Genomic DNA, 23,969 nt, shown 5'->3' on the forward strand with positions numbered 1-23,969 from the left:
TCTCGACTCTGATTATGTTGCCACGCGTCGAAGGGAGATTCAGGCGGGATGATTTGAATTTCGAAGTAGTTTATGTAACTGCACGGAGACAGATGGCATCCCTGGATTTTCTATGGGCAACGTGGCATTATATTAGTGTAGGACCGTTAGGGTCGAAACTAGTATAAATAAGGGTCTTAATGTTAGGATTCCGGGTGTTCATTTTGTACAAATCACTCACATATTACTCAAGTATCAAGTGTTAAGAAAAAGAGTCCGCTGAGAAATGTACGTATGACACCAACACCATTTTAAATACATGTGTACTTTCCTTTATTCAAGTACCTTTCGATATTACTGCATTTCATTTACTTTCTGTCGTTTACATTCCTGCACTCTTTATTTTCATGTCATTTATCTTCGAAGCATTTAACTTTTCTGCACTTTAAGATTCTTGCACTTTTACAGTTTTGTCTTATATTTTATCTTTAACTAACCTTTCATTGGTGTTATATTTACGTGTATAACAAGGTGATTGCTAATCTTTATTTCTTTGTTTAAGTACTTCTTATTTCGAGACACATCAATCATAGACATAATTCGAACTATCATGAATAACAACCTTTTTGACTATGTCCTAGGATCAATCTAGTCGATCCTGCGAGTAACCAAATCATATTTATTATAGTTTGAAAGACTAGGGTTGTTTACCGGAAATCACCGTAAACAAACACATAATTATTTTAGTGTATTATTTTAATAAACTTATTTATATTTATTAATTAAAGTATAATTCAATGAGTAACGGATAAAATGAAATTAATTGCGAAGGAGGTCATAATAAGAATTGATACTCTTGAACTTTATAATAAATAAATTATGTAGTGATTAGGTTCCAACAATTATTATAAGTCAAATAATATAACATTGTATAGATTGTGAATTTGGTAATCAACTTGACAATAATTGTTTGAACCAACTCCATAGAGTTAGAATGATTGCCTCTGTGAGTGAAGATGAAGTACGTGTCTGGTCGGTGAGCAAAGAAAAATGCATGCATAGCTATCCATCTAGCGGGAAGAAGTTTCGGTCTTCATATTTCATCCTTGATACCATATGTCCTCAGTTATTGGTGGCCATAAGGTAAATTATGATGGTTGTTAAAGATTTGTTGTCTTTGATTGATTGTTATGTAACAAGTAAATAATATGTTGTGGACAATTTATTGCAGTGTAATTATGTGACAAGTAAAAACCCTACCTTGTATTCTTCCCCCTTTCAACTCAGGTAAATTAATCTTTTGATATTTCTAGTTTGAAGTTTTCGATTTCTATTTCTATTATCAAACTCGGTAGGGTTGTTACTGATTTTGTTATTGTTGTAGTTAAACTTTTGGGATTTAATTCAGTTGTTAGGAAACACTTACGAACGACCGGGCTAAGGAAGGTGATAATGAAGTTGAAAAGTCTGAAGAGAAAGCCGTTACTAAGTGGGAACCTACTGCTAATGGATACTTGAGGTTCCTTGTTAATAGCAAACTTGTTTATGATACACTCGAGAAAATTGTTCAACATGCTGCTTATCCTTATTGTAACTTTCTTTATCTCATTTATTACTCTATTTTTCTTTTTTATTATGTTTATTTTGATATCATTTTGATTATCTCAAGGCTTTGTTTGTGCTTGGATTAATAGAAAAAAAACTACAAAACTGTTAGATATCATTTTTTTCCATAAGCTTTTTGATATGTAGATCTTGTTATTTGTTCACATTGATTTATTTTCTGAATGTTTCTTGTTGTCACGTGTATTTGTTATTACTTAAACATAATTGTCAGAGCTTTTGAGTTGGTTCTCAGCTAATTTGATTATCTAATTGGCTGGTGGTTGTGTCGGTGGGCAGATGCTGAATTCAAAAATACTGGATTGGAAAGGTATGCTAGTTTGGACAGAGATATGGAAAGTTGGAGATTTCTTCTCAACTTGCCTATATGAATCTCAGAGCAAAGTTGGGGATTTCTTCTCAGAATCCAACTATTTCAGGAGAGGACGAAGCTAGTAAACCACTAATGAAAATGATCAAACAAATGAAGATAGTGTCAATGAATTAGATGAAGAAGACCTTAGTAATAAATTTTGATTTGTACTTGGTGTATCTTTTTAACTTCGGTGGACAAATGATCATTAGTAGCTTGGTTGTTTGAGTCATTTTTAGTAATGTGACTATGTAAGTACTTGTTACTAACTTTGTAGCATTTTTTATAGTAACAAGTTATTCTATGAATTTGTCTTATTTAAATTCAAAGTATTTTAAATTAAATTTTATATTATGGTTATTTTAGTATACAATTAATAATATTTCAAAAAAATAATAATTTTTTTAGGTTTAAATTTCCTGCGTATTTAGCTGCTGATTTAAGTTTGCTGCGGATTTACCTGCGGATGTTTTCTGCGGATTTAGCTGCGGATTGTTTCCTGCGGAATTTCCTGCCGAAATTATTACCCACGAAGGTTTTAGCTAGGGACAAAAAAACCGCAGGAAAATCCGCAGGTACGTGTTTCCTGCGAAAATTTAGCTAAAATCCGCAGGAATTTGAGTATTTCTAGTACTGGAAGCACTTTGGAATTTTATGGGTTCGAGTGTATGACATACCTCTCAAACTCAGGTTGGAATCATTGGAGAAGAAATTGTGAGGCATCCTTGGAACTTTTGAAGAGGTCGACCTATTAGTCAAAGTAATATAGTAGTATATATTTTTGTAACCTCCTTATTAGAAGGATACTTTTCATTCAATTTATGACATTCTATCTTGATCAATTCAAGTATTTTGAAGCTCTTATCTTCCTCCTTCCATGGGTACCATAATTTCTAACATGGTATCAGAGCATTTTTGGTATCCACCTTGAAAGAAAATTTTCCGCTGCATTTTTTTTTCTTCGAGAAAACGATTTTTTTTCTTTTCTCTTAATTTCTTGTTTTTAGATTCTCCATCCACATTTTTCAATTTATGTTCAATTTCTTGATACAGTTTCAATTTCTTTGGTTTGTTTTTCATTGATATGGTTTCATCTTTCATAAGAGATTTTCCCTAAATCTTAGGGTTCCAGTTTTCCAACATCTATGAATGCAGATTCGATTGACGTTTTCGTTCCTACCTATGGTTCCAATATTGAGCTTTATTGATACCAGCATCGACTTTCTGGTGTTGCTATTTTACGGTGTAGGCATCAACTTCGGTATGTGATCCTGTGATATCTCAATTTTAGCTTGTGATTCTTGCACTTCAGTTCTTAGTTTAACAAGTTTCGAAGGATTTCGTTTAATTGCTTCCCAACCTCTTTCGTCAACATCGAAAATATCAAAAATGGTGATTCTTTCAAATTTTGGTTGCGTCTTCTCTATGATTTGACGATGTTGGTTCGGTAGTTCGTTTGAGATAGTGGCAACTCACAAGTACTTACATTGGAGGTTTAAAGGTTTAAAGGTTTAAAGGTCATTGTATTACATTGGAGGTTAGACTTCTTGATTTGAAAGGTTGAAGGTAAAATTTTATATTCTTGAAGTTTCTTTTGCTTAAGATTAGATTAATTCATATCTGGATCATGATTTAAGCTGGTTTTGATATGATGAATCTCATTGTTTTATAGTTTTACATTGATGCATGGTTTGATCCTTTTTGGAAAAAACTCATGGAATTGAAATTGTTGATTATTGATTAAATGTTGCTATTATATGAAGATTGAAGACAACTTTGAGTTGTAAATTTATGATAGATAAGTACTGTTTTGTTGCTTCATCACTTTGATGCTTGTGGTTTATGTGACCAATGAGTTCATTAAAGTTTGTACTACATGATTGGATAATTTTTCTTCAACTTGAGATTTTCCTTCTAGATCTTTTTCTGACACGGTTAAGTGTTTGCACCCAGAACCAGGCGCTTTGAGGCCAATTGAAGGTTGGGAAAACACTTAGAAAGGGGAGTTGAATAAGTGATTTTTTTAAATAAAACTTGATACAGGAAAAATAGATAGAACACAGTTATTTTTATCCTGGTTCACCTTCTCAACAAGGCCACCTCCACTCCACCCTCAACAAGGTGATTTGCCTCTCTCAATGAGGACTTAATCCACTATAGTCAGAACTTGATTGCACTTGCACGACCACTGTCATGACTCACAATACAGCGCATGAGCCAAACTAGCCAAACTGCTGGTGACAAACAATCCTGCACAAACCAACTGTTTGTGACTAACCTACTTCTAAGACTCAACTAGTCCTAGACTTCTTGAGACTTCTGACCCAACTGGTCTCTCATGGACTCAGTTGCCACGTAACTTCTGATGACAGTGTATAGTGTTGCTTCTAGAAAGCTGTAATCACAACTGTGATATTTCACTAAGATTAAGTACAGAATAATGAACTTAGAATATGGATATGAGAGTTTTTGCTTCAGAGAGTTTTTCTTCACACTTCATGATATTTCAGAGTTGCAGTGTTCTTGTGTGTTCTTTCTTGTTTTCTTCTTTTTCACTTGTTGTGTTGTAATTTCTTCAAACGATCATAAGTATATATAGCTTCAGAATTTTTGACTGTTATCTTCAACGCTTGTATGCAACATTAAATGGTTTGCGTGTTGTCTTTGCTTTTGTTTTCTCCAAGGATTTGCATGTGGATAGCTTTCTTCAATCAACCTTGGGAATTTCGCTTTTGGAGTGTTGCAGCCGTTTTGCTAATGATTATGTCTTTAACGGTTTTATTTTGAATCAATCTTCGTGATCTTCTATTTCGGCTTGTATTTCAACTTCTGTTGTAAGAGTATTCTTTTGTGATCTTCTGTTGTAAGCGTATTCGCAGTGGTTTGGTGCAGTATCAGAAGTTGCCTTGACTCCTTGAGTGTCTCTTCCATTTATCCAGCTTTATATTTATTCCAAGTTTTGAATGTGCTGGTACATCTTCAGAAATCAACAATATAGAATTAGAGTGAAGGATAGAAAAACACTTAGAAAGGAGGGGTTTGAATAAGTGTGACTTTAAAAAATCTTAAGATAAAAACAATTGCACAATGATTTTTATCCTGGTTCGTTGTTAACGAAACTACTCCAGTCAATCCCCTTAGAGTGATTTACCTCACCCGAGGATTTAATCCACTAATCAACTTTGATTACAATGGTTTTCCACTTAGATACCCTCTAAGTCTTCTAGAGTATTCTGATGACACCTTGATCACTCTAGGAACCTTTTACAAATTAATGTAAACAAATTCTTACAAGAGTATTACAATGCTTCTTAATAAGCTATAATCACAACTGTGATATTTCTTTTAAGTTCTAAGCTTAAATCTCACTAAGATATTACAACAGTAATGTGAGGTTGAAGATGAAGTTTGAGAGCTTTTGAATTTGACAGCGTTTCTGTATTTTTGCGCAAGAGTTGTATGTTCAGCTTCTCATCAGAACTTCTATTTATAGGCGTTTTGAGCAGATGACCGTTGGGAGTATTTAATGCGTTGCGTAATCCGTACAGCATTGCATTTAATGTTTCACTCTTTTGTCAACTACCTCGAGCCTTGCTTTTCCTGCTTTAACTGACTTTGCCTTTAATAGCTTCTAACGTTCCTTTTGTCAGTCAATGTAGCCTGCCATCTTGTACTTGCTTCTGATCTGATCTTTGTAGATACAACGTTTGAATTAATCAAAGTCAAACAGCTTGGTGCAGAACATCTTCTTGTCTTCTGACTTTGAAGTGCTTCTAGCGTGATACCATAAGAACTTCAGTGCTTCTGCTTCTGAACTCAAGTTCTTCTGATGCTTCAATAGACCATGTTCTGATTCTGCTTGACCATCTTCTGATGTCTTGCGAGAGCATGTTCTGATGTTGCATACTTGAACCTTCTGAGTCAGTGCTTCTTGCGCTAAATTGTGCATACTCATCATATATTTCCTGAAATGGAAAATGCATAGGATTAGAGTACCACATTGTCTTATACAAAATTCATATACATTGTTATCATCAAAACTAAGAATATTGATCAGAACAATTCTTGTTCTAACAATCTCCCCTTTTTTGATGATGACAAAAACATATATAATTGATATGAATATGCAATCAGAATATCAGATGACCAAAAACAATTACACAGTTATAGCATAAGCATATAAACATAGTGTGTGAATATATCTCCCCCTGAGATTAAAAATCTCCCCCTGAGTTTAACAATCTCCCCCTGAAATAAATACTGGAAGAATTTATAAATAAAAGACTTCCCTGAGTATTTTCTATTTCAGTCGAGACGTTCACATTTGCCTAGAACTTCAGAACATTCAGAGCTTCTGCTTCTTGCTTCCATAGGACAGCTTCAGAGCTTTGAATTTCTTCTTGAATCATAGCATGCTTGATTGTATCAGAACATTCTTGAATGTATTAGAGCATCATTAGAGCATCTTTACATCCTGAAATGTTTCAAAACAAACTAGACAACAAAAGTCAGAGCATGAATGAATCAGAACATTCTTTTAAGAAAGAACATGTATTAGAGCAATGCTAAACAACTGTCAGAGCAAACTTTGATAAGTTCTTAAAAAGAATATGTATCAGAACATATAAGAGATAAGAATGTGTTAGAGCATATCATGCCACGAGAATATCAGAACATTCTCCTTCTTGCTTCTGATCTTGAAGCTTCACAATACTAAGCTTGCTTCAAGTTCCAAGAACATGTTTATTTATAGACTTGCTTTTCCTCATGTATTTGCTTCTAATGTTGAGCTTTTTCAGAATATCTTCAATCCTGCAAAAATCTCAAAGACATAGAACTTGCAAATATTGTTAGGAATGTTGCGACTTACTCCCAGCAACTGATATAATAAATCAAATCAATTATCACGTTTTCTCCCCCTTTTTGTCATAACATCAAAAAGCATTTAAAAGATTCAGATGAAAAAACAAACAATATGAGAGAAGATAATATTTCATTGATTCAACAAAATATCAGAAGATACAGAGGTATAGAAGTAGATGCAAGAAACAAATGCAAGAAATAAGAAACAACTAAGACCAAAAGACTACGACTAGCCTAGCCTAGAGACTATCTTGGCCAGAAGGTTTTGAATCTCAGAAGTGCTTGCAGACTGCGTCTTCATGAATGAGCGAAACTCATTGTGAGTATCTTCATGCTTAGCCAAACGAGAAGCTAGAGCATCTTGATTCTTTTGAAGAGCCTTCATGGTGTTCACCAGAAGTGAAGGTTCAACAGAAGAAGCTTCACAGCTATCATCCAAAGGAATAGCATGCTCAACAGCAGCATCTATCATGAGAACATCATCTTGATTTTCCTGAACAGGAAGTTTCTCAGCAGGATGATTCTCAGCACTTTGCTTCTTAGCATCAGCTTCTGACATAGAAGCATCTTCAGCATATTCTGGAGCAGGGATATCAGCATCTTCAGCATATCCAGATTCCTTGGAGGTGTAGGAGCAGCAACTTCTGATGGATATTCAACAGCAGGATATACCATATCTGGTGCTTTCTTTGAAGGATTCTCCCTTAGCCAGTTGAATAAAAACTGAAAATCTCCAGTCAGAACAGAATAGTGAGGCTTCCACACAACCATGGCAAGACAAGGCACTTTATCAAACACATCATCTGCAAGCTCATCAACGAATTCTTTTTCTTCAAAACAATACCTGCCCCTGAGATGACTGACCCAGAATTCTTCATAGGATCTTAGAAATCCAAGATGACCTGGAGCTTCTGCTTCACACGCCTTCTGAAGCTTCAGAAGCTCAGAGTTCATCTTCCTTCTGAAGATCCTCAAGAGATTTCTCAATTCAACATCATCCATCCGGGCATGATGTGCTGCCTTCAATGTCTCTAAACCTATCTGCATCTTTAGTTTCAACAATTCAAAACGTACACCAACAGAAAATTCCCGGTGGGATTTGAGTTTGGTGATAGCAGAATATGGGTTCAGAAAGAAGTAGGGTTGAGGTTCTCTATCTAGAGTGAGAGATGATTCTACTTCTTCTGACTCAGCGTCTAGCACAACCAGCTCAGGTTCAGGACGGGGTTTAGGAGTGAAATTGCAATCACGAAACAATTGTGCTAAAGAACCAGTACTTTTAGATTCTGATTCAGGTGAATTGTTTGTGACTGGGTTAGCAATGGGGAAATAGTTTGTATGAGGAGGAGGTTGAGAAATGGAGATGTTTGTTTGAGGGGGAAAGAGAGTTTGAAGAGGTTGAATATCAAGGACTAGTGTATCAATGGGTTGGTCAGAAACAGCATTGGTTATGGGTGAAGAAGGAGGGGTGAGAACTTTGGTGATTTGAGGTGAAATGGCAGGGGTTGTTTGTGGTTGGTTTTCTGGTTGAAGGGTAGCAGGAAGTTATGTTGGTATAGATTCTGAATTTAAAACAGAAACAGAGTCAGGTTCAGAAACATGAGTACCTGAAGTGTTCTTCTTCTGAGGCCTCTCAGAAACCTCTTCCATAGCCTTTCACTTCTTCTTCTCATAAACAACCTTTACCTATTTTAGAGCAATTTCCCTCTTTCTAGCAGCTTCCTTCTCTTCTTCTTCCTTATTCACTTCTTCTTGATTCACTTCTCCTTCTGATCTCTTTTCAACTACAACAACTTTCTTTTTCTTCTTCTTATTTTTCTTCTTCTTCTTCTTCTCTACGTCCTTCTCATCATTTTTCTCATCAACTTCTTCCTTTTCTTTCTTGGACTTCTTCTTTTTCTCAACAGCTTCTTGTTCTACATTCTCATTTTCAACAGCAACATTTTCATCAATTTCTGCAGCAGCTTCTTCTTGATTTCTCTTCTCTTCACTGACAGAAGGAAGATCACGCTTGCGCTTTGTTCTTCTTTCCTGAAGATAAGCAGCTTCTGGGACAACTTCTGGAACAACTTCTGTTACTCCAGCCTTAGAAGTAGAAAGTTCCTAACGACTTACTCCAGTAGGAGCATCAATAGCACTATCCTTCTTGAGAACATTACGATAATTAACCTCAACTTCTGATAGTTCTTTTCTGAAAAACATTTCAAACTCAGCAAGAACAGGGCCTCTTCTGTTTCTAACTCCTGGAATAGGTTGAGGAGCATGTTCAACAGCTCGAATAAGATTCATCTTTCTCAAGGTGTTAGCATTCAAGATGCTTCCAGTGACAGTGACAAGATCCTTGATGACACCATCAGATTCCAGTTTTTCAACCATCTTGGTTTGAACCAGAAGATTGGTAATGATTCTTCCAAAAGGAATAACATTTCCTTTCTTAGTTCTGTTCGCATCTCTAGTATCTCTTACAGCATTCCACATATGATTTAAAATGATGTAAGGAGCATCAACCTTCTTCTGAGTACCAATACAATACATGATGTATTGTTGGTCTTTGTTTATGAAGTTTGGGGAACAGGTTGATTTTCTGTGATAGAAACATCCTAGAAGAATCTTTGTCCATACTTTGTAAATGTCCTTCAAATCCTTGACATTCTTGGTTTTCGTCACATCTGGGTATAGTTCAGCAAGAACCTCTGCCCAGTTTGCTCTACGAAAAAGTTCAAAAGCACCAACAGGCTCTTTCAAATCAAACAATATTCTCAAGGTATCTTCAGTGATAGCAAAGAATCTTCCATGAACAAAAGATACAATTGCTTTAGGAATGACGAAAGCATAAGCCCAGAACTCTTTTACCAAGTCAGGATAGACTGGTCCACAGAACTCACGAAAAAACGATGAGCATTCTTGAAAGACCATATTATCTCTTACATGAAACTCACGTTCTTCAAGATTATCAACGTCAACCATCAACTCACAAATTACTTCTAAATCTTCCCGAGGAATCGAACACGTGACTGGTGGAAAGAATAGTTGTTCTTCTACTTGTTGTTGTTGAGGAGGAGATGAAGAATTAGCAATGTGTGATGAAGAAGCAGCCATTGTTGCACAACTGAGATTTCTAGGTTTCTTTCTTTTAGGGTAATCAAATAGGGCAAAAAGATTGCAGAAGTGCATAAACAGGAGAGAGAAAGAATGCGTAAAAGAGAAAATGATATAATGAGGGGAGTTTTTATAGAGACGAATTTGAAAAAGAATGCAATGAAATTATGAGAATAAACAGTTACATAATCAAGAAAATCAAATGCATTTAATGATGAATGACGTTAGGTGGGATAATGTGAAATTTGAAATGATTTTCACAGTTACCTAGGGCGGCGTCTCAACAGTTGCACGCATGCTTGTCCAAATAGAGTGAACACGTGTTCAACTTCTGGAAAAGTTGGTGACAGCTGTTTTTCTTTAACTTTGATTCTGACAGAGTTAGAACTTCTCATCTTCTCATTCTGATCAAAGATCCATACTGATATTCTTCATAAAAGATCTAGTTCTGATAGGATCATCCTTCTTTCCAAGAATGACATCTTCTGAGTGAGCAGAGTTGAGTCTAGAAGATCTTCTGACTGTTGGCTCTTCAGAAATTCTGAGATTCTCTAAAGAAGCAGCAACTTGATCTTCTGATACTTTGCTTCTGGGTTCTCCAGCTTCTGAAACTTTGCTTCTTGGTTCTTCAGCTTCTGAAATTGAGATATCTATATCTGCGAAATTCTCAAACTGCTTTCGCTTTTCAAGACCAAGCTTATCATCAAATCTGATATTGATTGACTCTTCATTAATCAATGCTTCAGTATTGTATACTCTGTAGCCTTTAGAGCGTTCAGAATATCCAAGAAGGAAACACTTCTGTGCCTTAGAATCAAACTTACTAATATGATCTTTAGTATTCAGAATGAAACAAACACATCCAAAAGGATGAAAATATGAAATGTTGGGCTTTCTGTTCTTCCACAATTCATAAGGAGTCTTATTAAGAATAGGTCTAATAGAGATTCTATTCTGAATATAGCATGCAATGTTTATTGCTTCTGCCCAGAAATGCTTAGCCATATTGGTTTCGTTGATCATGGTTCTGGCCATTTCTTGTAGAGTCCTATTCTTTCGCTCTACAACTCCATTTTGCTGTGGAGTTCTATGGCAAGAGAAATCATGGGCAATACCATTTTCTTTGAAGTAAGCCTCAAAGAATCTGTTCTCAAATTCGCCACCATGATCACTTCTGACCTTTATGATTTTACACTCTTTCTCAGATTGAATCTGAGTGCAGAATTCAAAGAACACTGAATGAGACTCATCCTTGTGTTTCAAGAACTTTACCCATGTCCAGTGACTATAATCATCTACGATGACTAATCCATATTTCTTCCCTCTAACAGAAGCTATTTTGACTGGGCCAAACAGATCAATGTGCAGAAGTTCTAGCGGCCTAGAGGAAGAAACAACATTCTTAGACTTGAATGCAGGTTTGGAGAACTTTCCCTTCCGACATGCTTCGCAAAGAGCATCTGATTTATATTTCAGATTTGGGAGTCCTCTGACCAGATTTAGTTTGTTAATCTGAGAAATCTTTCTCAAACTAGCATTGCCTAATCTTCTGTGCCAGACCCATTGCTCTTCGCTAACAGACATAAGACAAGTTACCTTCTGATTCTTAAGATCTTGAAGATCAATCTTGTAAATGTTGTTCTTTCTCTTGCCTGTAAATAGGATTGAGCCATCCTTCTGACTTACAGCCTTACAAGACTTTTGATCAAAGATTATGTCATTACCATTGTCACTTAATTGACTTATGGACAACAAGTTATGAGCTAATCCATCTACCAGAAGAACATTAGTTATAGAAGGAGAGTTACTAGTACTTATGGTTCCTGAGCCAATTATCTTGCCCTTCTGATCTCCTCCAAACTTAACTTCTCTAGCAGATTTAAGCATCATGTGTCGAGAGCACCCAGAGTCCAGGTACCATGACATGCTTTCCTTTGTCTTCTTTGTAGCCAAGGATATCTGCAACGGGAATAATCTTTTCCTTAGGTACCCACATTTTCTTGGGTCCTTTCTTGTTAGTTCTCCTCAAGTTCTGATTGAACTTGGGTTTAGCATTATAATTAACAGGAGGTACAACATGATATTCCTTAGGATGAGCAACATGATATTTTCTAGGTTGTGTCACATGCTTCTTAGTGTGTGTGATGTGAAAGCTTTTAGCATGTGATGTGAGCCTAATATCATGGGAGTGGCCATACTTGAACTGATCATACAATGGCTTGTATGTGATTTTCATATCATCTACATGTTCAAGTTTGTATGGGGTATCACCCTCATATCCTATGCCAACTCTCTTGTTTCCACTAACAGCATATATCATAGAGGCAAGTTGACTTCTTCCAATACCTCTAGATAAGAACTTCCTAAAGCTCAAGTCATATTCTTTAAGAATATGGTTCAGACTAGGAATAGATCTTTCTGAGTCAGAAGGAGATCCAACATTTTTGGATAATTATAAAACTTTTTCCTTCAGTTCTGAATTTTCCACTTCTAGCTTCTTAGTTTCAGATTCAAATAGCTTTTTCAGATTTTTGTATTTGATACTAAGATGAGCCTTGAGTTCCAGAAGTTCTGTTAAACTGAAAACTAACTCTTCTCTAGATAGTTCAGAAAATACCTCTTCAGAATCTGATTCTGATGTAGATTCTGATCCATCATCAACTGTGGCCATCAGTGCAATGTTTGCCTGCTCGCCTTCAGAGTCTGATTCTGATTCTAATGAATCTGAATCATCCCAAGTTTCCATAAGACCTTTCTTCTTATGAAACTTCTTCTTGGGCTTCTCCTTCTGAAGCTTTGAACACTCACTCTTGTAATGTACTGGCTCATTGCATTCAAAGCATGTGAACTTCTTCTTGTCATATCTTCTGCTTCCAGAAGATTCTCCTTTTTCAAGCTTCTTAGAACTTTTGAAGTTCTTGAACTTCCTATGCTTGCTCTTCCAGAGTTGGTTTGCCCTTCTGAAGATCATGGACAGTTCATCTTCTTCTTCTGATTCTGATTCTTCAGAATCTTCTTCTTCAGCCTGAAAAGCGTTAGTGCATTTTTTATAATTAGACTTTAATGCAATAGACTTACCTTTGTTCTGAGGTTCATTAGCATTCAGCTCTATTTCATGACTCCTCAAGGCGCTGATCAGATCTTCCAAAGAGACTTCATTCAGATTCTTTGCTATCTTGAATGCAGTCACCATTGGACCCCATCTTCTGGGCAAGCTTCTGATGATCTTCTTGACATGATCAACCTTTGTGTAACCCTTGTCAAGCACTCTTAATCCAGCAGTTAGAGTTTGAAATCTTGAGAACATTTTTTCAATTTTTCATCATCCTCCATCTTGAAGGCTTCATATTTCTGGATTAAAGCAAGAACCTTGGTCTCCTTGACTTGGGCATTTCCTTCATGAGTCATTTTCAATGATTCATATATGTCATAGACAGTTTCTCTGTTTGATATCTTCTCATATTCAACATGAGAAATAGCATTCAGTAGAATAGTCCTACACTTGTGATGATTTTTGAATTCTTTCTTTTAATCATCACTCATTTCTTGTCTTGTCAGCTTTACTCCTCTAGCTTTCACAGGATGTTTGTAACCATCCACCAGAAGTTCCCATAAGTCAACATCTAATCCAAGAAAGTAACTTTCGAGTTTAACTTTCCAATATTCAAAGTTTTCACCATCGAATACTGGTGGTCTAGTGTAGCCATTGTTACCATTTCCATTGTGTTGCTCAGCAGAGCCAGATGTAGATGTAGGTGGTGGAGTCTCAACCATCTTGACTTAGTGTTTTTCTCTTCTTGAATCTTTTCTAAACACGGTTAAGTGCTTGCACCTTAGAACCGGCGCTCTGATACCAATTGAAGGATAGAAAAACACTTAGAAAGGGGGGGGGGGGGGTTTGAATAAGTGTGACTTTAAAAAATCTTAAGATAAAAACAATTGCACAATGATTTTTATCCTGGTTCGTTGTTAACGAAACTACTCCAGCCCACCCCCTTAGAGTGATTTACCTCACTTGAGGATTTAATCCACTAATCAACCTTGATTACAATGGTTTTCCACTTAGATACCCTCTAAGTCTTCTAGAGTATTCTGATCACACCTTGATCACTCAAGGAACCTTTTACAAATTAATGTAAACAAATTCATACAAGAGTATTACAATGCTTCTTAATAAGCTATAATCACAACTGTGATATTTCTCTTAAGTTCTAAGCTTAAATCTCACTAAGATATTACAACAGTAATATGAGGTTGAAGATGAAGTTTGAGAGCTTTTGAATTTGACAGCGTTTCTGTATTTTTGCGTAAGAGTTGTGTGTTCAGCTTCTCATCAGAACTTCTATTTATAGGCGTTTTGAGAAGATGACCGTTGGGAGCATTTAATGCGTTGCGTGATCCGTACAACATTGCATTCAATGTTTCACTCTTTTGTCAACTACCTCGAGCCTTGCTTTTCCTGCTTTAACTGACTTTGCCTTTAATAGCTTCTAACGTTCCTTTTGTCAGTCAGCATAGCCTGCCATCTTGTACTTGCTTCTGATCTGATCTTTGTAGATACAACGTTTGAATTAATCAGAGTCAAACAGCTTGGTGCAGAGCATCTTCTTGTCTTCTGACTTTGAAGTGCTTCTAGCGTGATACCATAAGAACTTCAGTGCTTCTGCTTCTGAACTCAAGTTCTTCTGATGCTTCAATAGACCATGTTATGATTCTGCTTGACCATCTTCTGATGTCTTGTGAGAGCATGTTCTGATGTTGCATACTTGAACCTTCTGAGTCAGTGCTTCTTGCGCTGAATTGTGCATACTCATCATATATTTCCTGAAATGGAAAATGCATAGGATTAGAGTACCACATTGTCTTATACAAAATTCATATACATTGTTATCATCAAAACTAAGAATATTGATCAGAACAATTCTTGTTCTAACATAGAGAACCATGTTTGCTTATACAAAATTTATTTGTTTGTTATCATCAAAACACTGAAATGTGATTAGAACTAAACTATGTTCTAACATTATATTGTTGTACTTAAATAGAGCTTTTAATACTGATGCCCACCTTTTGCTTGGTGCTTGAAGGTCCTTAGGATCTAGGATCTAGATTGGTAGTTTGTCCTCTGTTGAGGATGTTGATGTAACTTTAGCCTCTTTGGCTCTTTCTTAATCTTAATGATGTTTGGAATAAAAAAACAAATTTGTCATTACATTTAAATAAAATTGAGATTTAAGATTTTGAAATATTTAGTTTTTATAACAATAGTTGAATACGCGTGCTTGAAATTATTTTATGTGATTTGTGATGCAAATGTACACATGATTTTAAATTAAGCTATACTGACAGTTCAAATCAATAATATTATAGTTGTAATTAGAGTTATATTTAGATTTGGATATGAGTCGAGTCGAATCAAATTCATTTTGACTCGACTCGATAAAAAATGATTACGCTCAAAATTTGACTAGAGTGTGACACTTTTTTTTAAATTTAAACTCGGTTTATTTGAAATTCGGGAACTACTAGATTTAATTTGTTAAATTCATCTCGTTAAGTTCAAATCGTTTGCTTCTCGAACTTAATATCATTTTTTAAAAAATCTATTTTTTTATATATTCTTTTTAAATTAATATTTTTTAAAAGGAAAATATTTCAAAAAAAATTATAAGATTGGGATTCATCTTTATCTAAAAATTTAGGCAAAATACCCTTTCTGGTCCCTTAAGTTTACCTCAGCGTCCGTTCTGCTCCCTTATATTTAAAATGTTCCAAAGTGGTCATTTAATTATTCAAAAAGGTCCATGTTAGTCATTTCCGTCCTTTTTTTATACGGCGTTAACGTTTACTTGGGGGGCATGTGATGTGGCACTTGGTCATACGCGTGGCACGTGACTTGGCACACATTCATCTTCAAGTTTATTAAAATTCTGAAAAAACATTCCAAAATTTTTTATTTTGTCTGGATTCAAACCCAGGCCACCTTTCTTGAAAGCAATAGGAACTTTCCACTAAATCACTTTACAATTGATGTTTATTGTCTGATTCAATTTTATTATCAAGTTTATTATTTCTAGTGTTCCCAAGTTGGCACTCCCATCTTGCTCTTGCTCTGTGCATGTCAATTGATGCAATCCGGAATCAATTAGACTTCTAGGGTTCATGATTTCATTGGGTTCTTGAATTTATACACTCTCTTCATATCTTCAGAATTCTGCAATCACAAATCATTACACTCTCTCCAATCTCCAGATTCGTCGATCTTTAAAAACCACCATATCTCCAAAATTATGCACTATCCCTTCACCACCAATCTTCAAATTCCTTCAACCAAGATTCTTGATGAGAAAGAGATTAAGGAGGAGATAGATTAGCGAGATGAGAGATGTAACACCCCATTTTCTACCCAGTAATTATAATAGATCAGAGTGCGGAAAATTTAAAACATCAAACATGAGGCATTACATTTTCAACTTAAAACCACAAACAACCTGTATTTCATTCATATTTGATACATAGCATTCGGCATCTACAACTTTAAAATTATAATTCATATACAATTTTATTCAACCAGATCAAACTTCAACTTATAATTATTCATCAACTTTTACTCAACTAAAAACAACTTAAAACAACAGTAATTAATTCTTATTATTCAACTTAGATTTCAACAGCTATAATAATAACACAGCAACAAAACAACAAATACAATCATGATCCCATCCCGAGTGCTACGTATCAGAGCAAGACACCAAGTCGACTAACAGCATCTAAAGACTTCATAAAATCACTTCAAACTTCCACCGCTATCTTGAGTACCTGTCCATTCTTTCCTCAATTCGATCCAACAAAATTATTCTCCCAGCTTCCGATTAAATCAATATAATCAATACAACAATTCAATATCCAGCAACAATTAACAAATCAATCGATCACTAGGACGAATTCATCAAGCATCAAACAAACAATTCATGGTATCAATTAATATATTTCCAATCCCACATACTAATCATCATATTTCCGGTTATATAATTCAAACCCCACCCTTACCTTGAATTGGAGATCGCCTCTAATATCCGATCGAGTGCAAGCCTTTGCCTTCTTTGCCTTTCCCCATCAATTCATCGATCGATTCCTCTTCTGCCAAAACCTCGTTCCTCTTTGTCGGCAACTCCGTTTCACGATCTATTCTCCTAAGAAGCCAAAACCTTATTTTCAACAGAAATCTAATGCCATATATATTCTCCTTTTTATTAATCCAATAAACCAAATAATAATATTTTCTCATAACTCTTAATGGGCCTATTATTTACACCTCCTTCTCTACTGTTTAAGACACATACAACTGAACCCAACTAAATAATATTATTACTAATATTATTTTCTTCAATAAAAAGCAACTTTATTAATTCTTCGATTAACCGACTAAATAATCCAATTCCTCGTCTTATAATATCACTAATAAATCCAACACCGATCGAATTTCCATATTAAATCCTTGAATAATTTATTTAAATAATTAAATAAATTTTCGGGTGTTACAAGAGAGATTAACGAGATAAGAGAGACAAGAGATGAGAGAAGGGAGCGAACAGTGGTGGCCGGAGGTCTTCGTTGGAGAAGAGAATAATGTCATTGCGTTTTGTGAGAGAGGGAATAAACTCTTTGAAAATAGGTGAAGAGTCACTAACCTGATGAACCCTAATTTTCCCCTCTTTTATTTAATTTCCTGGTTTCATGAGTTCACGGGGCTCTTGAAAATGGAATAAGGAGGAAGAGAACGAGGGAGAGATGATTGTTGGGAGGTTTGATGTTTTTGGTACTTTTCTGGAAAAATCAGAGAGAGAGAGAGAGAGAGAGAGAGAGAGAGAGAGAGAGAGAGAGAGAGAGAGAGAGAGAAAGAGAGAGAGAAGGAAAGAGTTTGAGTGTGAATTGGGATGAAGAAGATACAACAACACATTACAATATGTTTAATGTGTAACTCACAATAGAAAAGACAAAATATCCAAGTGGTTAAGTGTTATGCTTCACAATCCTTGTGACCAAGGTCCGATCAGTGGCAAAAGTAACATTTCTTTTGGAATTTAGGTGAGCTTGATAGTTATCATAAGTCACATCAGCGCCATATCAGATGCCACCCAAGCAAAAGTTGACGCTGTTCGGAAAAATTGGACGGAAAAGAATAACGTGGACCTTTAATTTTGTTTATAAAATCCACAACTTCATCTAAATCCACTAGCAACAATAACTTTAAACCTATTATCATATATAATCGAGTTGACTTGTGAACCTAACGAGTCCACCTATACATAATTCATATTCAGCTCATTTAATTAATGAATTAATTTTTATTTTCATATTCAACTAATTTGCTTCACAAACCTTGTACAATGATTTAGTTGTCAAATCAAATTTTAAATTATATTCGAATTAATTTGGTTCATTGTCATCCTAGATATAATCTAGTTAGTAAGGTCACAACTTACGATTTAAAAGGATGATAAGAAGATACTATTTTCCTTTTAGTGTTGAAAATACATTGAGATCTTGATTATAAAAAGATTTCAAGTTTCCAACTTTTTGTTTTTAACTTTTTCTCACATTATTGATCGTAATACTAATAATGCAACTTTTATCATTTCGCATTTTGTAGTATATACTAAAAAATAATCTCTCTAGAATTTGTAGGGTCCTATGTCTGAAGAATGTGACCAAATTACTATAACCAGTCACAAATTGCGACATGAAAAGTCATCATAAATTAAATTGTTAGATTAGTAACTTATTAATAATAAGGCAAAATGATTATATAGAACTCGGATGAAAAACAAACCTTCCAAGAAACTCAAAAATGGCAACCATATTAGCTTCTTACAGTGTCACTCCAAATGAACCAACTCCAAATGGTTCTTTATGGCTCACTGACTTAGATCAAGTTGTGCGCCTCAGCCATACACCACTTCTTTTCATTTACAAACCAAAACACAACCAAAAAACCAGAATCATTGAAACCTTAAAAAACTCTCTCAGCAAGCTTCTTGTTCATTACTATCCTATGGCTGGTAGATTATGTTACACAAGTGGTGGTAGAATTGAATTGAATCTCAATGCAAAAGGAGCTGTTTTGATAGAAGCTGAAACAACAAAAACAGTGCAGGATTATGGTGACTTTTCACCTTCTGACTCAACAAAAGAGCTTATTCCAAAAATCGATTACAATCAACCCATGGAGGAAATTCCATTGTTTGTAGTTCAAGTCACACGATTCTCAAACAAAGATGAAACTTTTGCATTTGCAATTGGAATTGCTTACTCTCACCCTTTATCTGATGGTGCTGTTTTCTTCAAATTGTTAAATTCATGGGCCAAAATAGCAAGAGGTGAAACACTAGATTCTAATGAAATGCCCTTTTTAGATAGAACAATTCTCAAATTTTCACACACCCCACTTGAACCATGTTTTGAACACATTGAGTTAAAGCCACCACCACTTATTCTAGGAAGATCTGACGCAAACATTGAAAGAAAGAAGAGTATAACAGCTGAATTGTTGAAACTCACGGCAGAAGAAGTTGAAAAGTTGAAGAAAAAAGCTAATGAAATTGATATTCCAGAAGGGTCAAGACCTTTTAGTAGACATGATGCTATAAGTGCACATATATGGAAAAGTGCATCTAAAGCACGTGATCTTGAAACGAAACAAGAAAGTGTTGTAAGATTCTTTGTTGAAATCAGGAATAGAATTATTCCAAATCTTCCAAAGTATTACTATGGGAATGCTTTGATTCAAGCTTCAGCAAGAGGGTATATCGGAGAAATCACATCAAAGCCGTTGAGTTACGTTGCAAAGAAGATAAGGGAAGCACATGAGTTGATAACAAATGAGTATATAAGGTCCCATATTGATGTTATTAGGGGGTTTGAGCATTTGGATGATGCAAGGAAATTGTTTATAGGCAGTGAAGGTAATGATGCTGCATATTTAGGGAATCCTAATCTTCATATAACAAGTTGGATGAATTTTCCTATATACGAAGCGGATTTTGGGTGGGGAAAACCATTCTACTTTGGTATTGGATATGTTTATCCGCATGACAGGGCATGGATTCTATTGAGTCCTGATGGAGATGGTTCTGTTATTGTGTGTGTGCATTTTCAAGTTGAATTGATGCAGCTTTTCAAGAAGTTCTTCTATGAGGATTTATATGAGTTGTTCAGATCTGCACGATTGTGAATTCGGGATAATGAGGATTTGCGTGTATGATTTATATGTCATTTTTTATAATGAGAATAGTGTTTTGTTGTTTTTGCTGTATGGAAATTCTGTGAGGAATTTGTGTTGATATTTTTCTGCAGTCAATTGAAATCAAATACAACAATGGGTGGATGTAATGATGCATATTATATAAAAGGTGATATAGCCTTCTATAGGCATACAATTTTGTGTTTAATGTTGCTCTTGTATAAATTTTGCTTCAACATGTCGGTATCTGGGTTATAAAATTAACCCAACCAATTTCAAGATATAGACTTATAGAAACTAATGACAGAAACAGAAAATTTTAAAAAGTATGTATTACTCTCTTTATGGTAACATACAATTTTTTTTAGGATCTTGTTAATCAGCAAGCTTTCTACTACATTATACCCCTACTTATTTTCTCACAGATTTTACTATTATTAAATTCATCTTCTTTCAAATCAATCATACTTTTTTTTATCTATTGCTTTGGTTTCATTACTCTCTCATTCTCTTTTCTAAATTTACAAGTTTTCCTCTATCCCTCTTTTTTGTATTTAAGTTTTCAAGATTAAAAAATACACTAAAATATGTGACTTTTATAGTGTTTCATTTTATTTGGGTTACAAGATTTTAACTATACTACATGAAATGAATAAGACTATTTTACAACGAAATAAAATGGTAGAAAAGGCACTGGAACGAATAATAGTCGAACGCTCGTTTTATCGCAAAATAAAAATAAATATATTAAAATGATTTACGCGGAACGAAGTTTAATAAAACAGACTGAAAATGATCAAATTCATAAATAAAAATACCCGGTTGACTAGGCCCTGACAGGTAAAAATATGACCATAAAAAGCGTCGAAAAAATAAAACGAGCTTACCGACATGATCTACGTGTAACATAGATTAATAAAATAATCAGATACATGTTAAAACTCGAAATTTTCTGCTCGCTAATTTTTCACACGGTGTCGAATCGCTTCAACCGGTCTATCTAGAAAACTCCTATTTAAATTATGACAAAATAAAAATATTTTTTTATAGATAATTAAAACTACAAGAATATGGTTCCAATATTAATAAATTTTGGGTAGCACTTCAGCACGGGCTCAATAACTCTGGCTTATTTATAGACAATTAAATACAAAATCGATAAAATAAAATAGCATAATACTATTTAATATTCTCAAATTCTAATTCATGCTATTGTACTTCTATGGGTCTTACATTACTGCCCTCCTAAAATAAGTTTCGTCCTTGAAACTTAAGGAAAATGTAACAACTCAACTAGTTATTACTAACGTCACATTAGCACGATCGTGCATCTATCGCAATCCTCTACAAAGTCGCACTGACTCAGACTCTATATGTAAGGCTAGACATCACACTATGTTCTAGACTCACCATTAATCTTACAAGAACATATTCACAAATGGTAGGCCCCCTAGAATCCTAGGTTCATGCTCAAACTTTTAAAGTCACATCTTCGCCCCCACGTCGTAACTAATTCCACTAGGTTCACACTATGTGGTGGCTGATTATCCTCATGATAAAATGTTAATTAACTTACACACTACCAAGAAGGCATGATGCATCTATTGCATTCAACATGATCCCGTCTACTATCAACAAGAGATTAAGGGTGATCAGTTCATCAATTTGTCAATAGGAAGGCGCAAACCATTATGGTGGAATAAACCATCATTACCTAACTACAATAGTGTCCCTTGAAACTTGTTCTTAAAGTCACGCGAGACACTGGGGTATAATAATCCATTCGAGGTTTACTTAAATGTTTCCTCAACTTTCAGCTACTTCAATCCCTTCGATGAGACACAATCACCTAAAACACAATACATAGTCTCATTTACACTCACTTAGCTTGGAACAACTGGTGAGTATCTTCCAAAGTAGTTAACGCTAATACATTGAGTACGACTTCAATATTCCTTTGTTACTACCTTATAGATGTTACAACTCCAAAGTCCCTTATACTAGATCTTCTTCGATCATCTAAAAATCTACAACTCCAAATTTTTTGGCAACCAACCGCCTATAGTTGTTTCCCAACACATCATGACCTATATCTTGTCGATTTAAAACAACATATTTAATTATTGTTACTATCCAAATAAATCTCCAAACATTGTCGTTCATGACTTGAGTAACTTAACACTTGCCCTACTCAACTCCTATGATTATTTAAATTCATGGTGCTACTTGTACTATCATCTCATATCAAGATTTATACTTCCTAACTCCCAAACTACATATAGATTATCACTTGTCCACGTCATACATTGTCTCTTACCTTTAATCATCAGATGATTCATCCTTAACTCTCTTTTTTTAAATATAACATAGCTTAAGCATCCCAACTTTACCCGTTAAGGTACTTGCCATTCGTATATCTGTTGTCTAACTTCCCTAATCATTTTAAAGGCTTAAACGCTTGTTTTCTTCCTAGAGAAGATGCTCCATTACTATCCACGTATTGTAATTGTTTCTAATTGATATCCGTGGTTGCTCTTCAATTCCAAAGAAATATCATCTTATTAATAGTTAATAAACTTCATCTCATCTCATTCTGATCTCACCAAAATGAACATCCAATAATTTTTCTACAAAGGTTCCCCCAAATAAGGTTCTTACTCGTAATCATTCGTAAGTTTAACTTCCACTTGTCCTCACTCAGCATCTCTGAGTGACGAGAACAAACACAACTTCTAATCCATATAGTTACTAAAGAAATACCTTCTAATTCTTACTCGATTCAATTTTGTCCCTTCTAAACCAACACATCAAATAATTCATAGACACATATCGACCAAAGTTGACTGATGCTCTAGGGTTATAACTATCCTTCTTACTGAAGTATTATAGGGTACATTAACTTCAATTAAGAAACAATCGATTACCTAAGCATATATCATGCTTGAACCAAGAAACACAACACATAACACATAGGAATCCAAACATTTACTCCCACTAAACCCGACACTTGATCAGCTTAGGACACCTGACTCGCAGCCCCATGAAAATCTAGACCAAAGATCTGATACCACATTGTAACATCCCGATTTTTAACAGCGAGATTGTATTTTTTTTTCTTTTTTTAAAACAACAAATCTTTGAAATAAAACATCTATGATCATTTTTAAAATAAATCAGAGTAAAGCATTGTAAGACAGTGATCATAACACAAGGCCTCTTTTATAAATTGTTTTCTCAATTAAAGGTTTAAGAACACAAATCAAACATATTGTCTATAAGAACATAATGAAAATATTTATTTTAACAAATAAATAAACAGGGTTTTCCACAATACAAGTTACACAGAAAATAGTAAGGAAGAGTAAACAATGACTTCAACAACAACCCCTAAGTTGATCTTGAATTGAAAGCCAAGGATGACTTAGTACAAATGACTCACTGTGAAATTGAGTCTTGATGATTTTGACCGCCAAAGACATACACATCTTGTAGGTCTTCATGACACCTGGATACCCTAATTATCACGATTCCTAACAACCTGGGGGCGTTCAGCCCATTCAATAATAATAGTAGAGGGTCACGATCTAAACATAGCATACATGAAAGAATACACACATGCAAGTAAAACATGATATATAGAAGTCACAATATTTATTTCAACAAATAAAGTAATGCACAAATATCCTAATGCAGACTCTACATGGGTGTGATCCCCCTAACTAAGTTTCTCACATGCATGAATTCCGGAATTTAACCTCTCCGCAGAGAGTCGTAGGCATCTCCTACTAATTTTGTGGCCAATCTCCACAA

The 23,969-nt window shown here is 34.9% G+C and overlaps 1 protein-coding gene and 1 long non-coding RNA gene across 2 annotated transcripts; both read left to right on the top strand.

Moving 5' to 3' along the window:
- The first annotated feature begins 964 nt into the window (after positions 1 to 964).
- Positions 965 to 2,196, top strand: LOC131656712 (uncharacterized). Its single transcript, XR_009300267.1, has 3 exons — positions 965 to 1,122; positions 1,211 to 1,569; positions 1,882 to 2,196. It is a non-coding gene; the product is annotated as an uncharacterized LOC131656712 (long non-coding RNA).
- A 16,523-nt stretch (positions 2,197 to 18,719) lies between these two features.
- On the top strand, positions 18,720 to 20,343 carry LOC131656713 (hydroxycinnamoyl-CoA:piscidic acid hydroxycinnamoyltransferase-like). The gene has a single exon (XM_058926345.1). It carries the CDS (start codon positions 18,768 to 18,770, stop codon positions 20,148 to 20,150), a length of 1,383 nt encoding a protein of 460 aa, XP_058782328.1. The 5' UTR covers positions 18,720 to 18,767; the 3' UTR covers positions 20,151 to 20,343.
- Positions 20,344 to 23,969: the final 3,626 nt, after the last annotated feature.

Source organism: Vicia villosa, linkage group LG3 (genome assembly GCF_029867415.1).
Source record: "Vicia villosa cultivar HV-30 ecotype Madison, WI linkage group LG3, Vvil1.0, whole genome shotgun sequence".
Taxonomy (NCBI): Eukaryota; Viridiplantae; Streptophyta; class Magnoliopsida; order Fabales; family Fabaceae; genus Vicia; species Vicia villosa.

Excerpts from the sequence above, each read along its gene's own strand:
- LOC131656713 (XM_058926345.1), top strand. The coding sequence starts at position 18,768 with ATGGCAACCATATTAGCTTCTTACAGTGTCACTCCAAATGAACCAACT.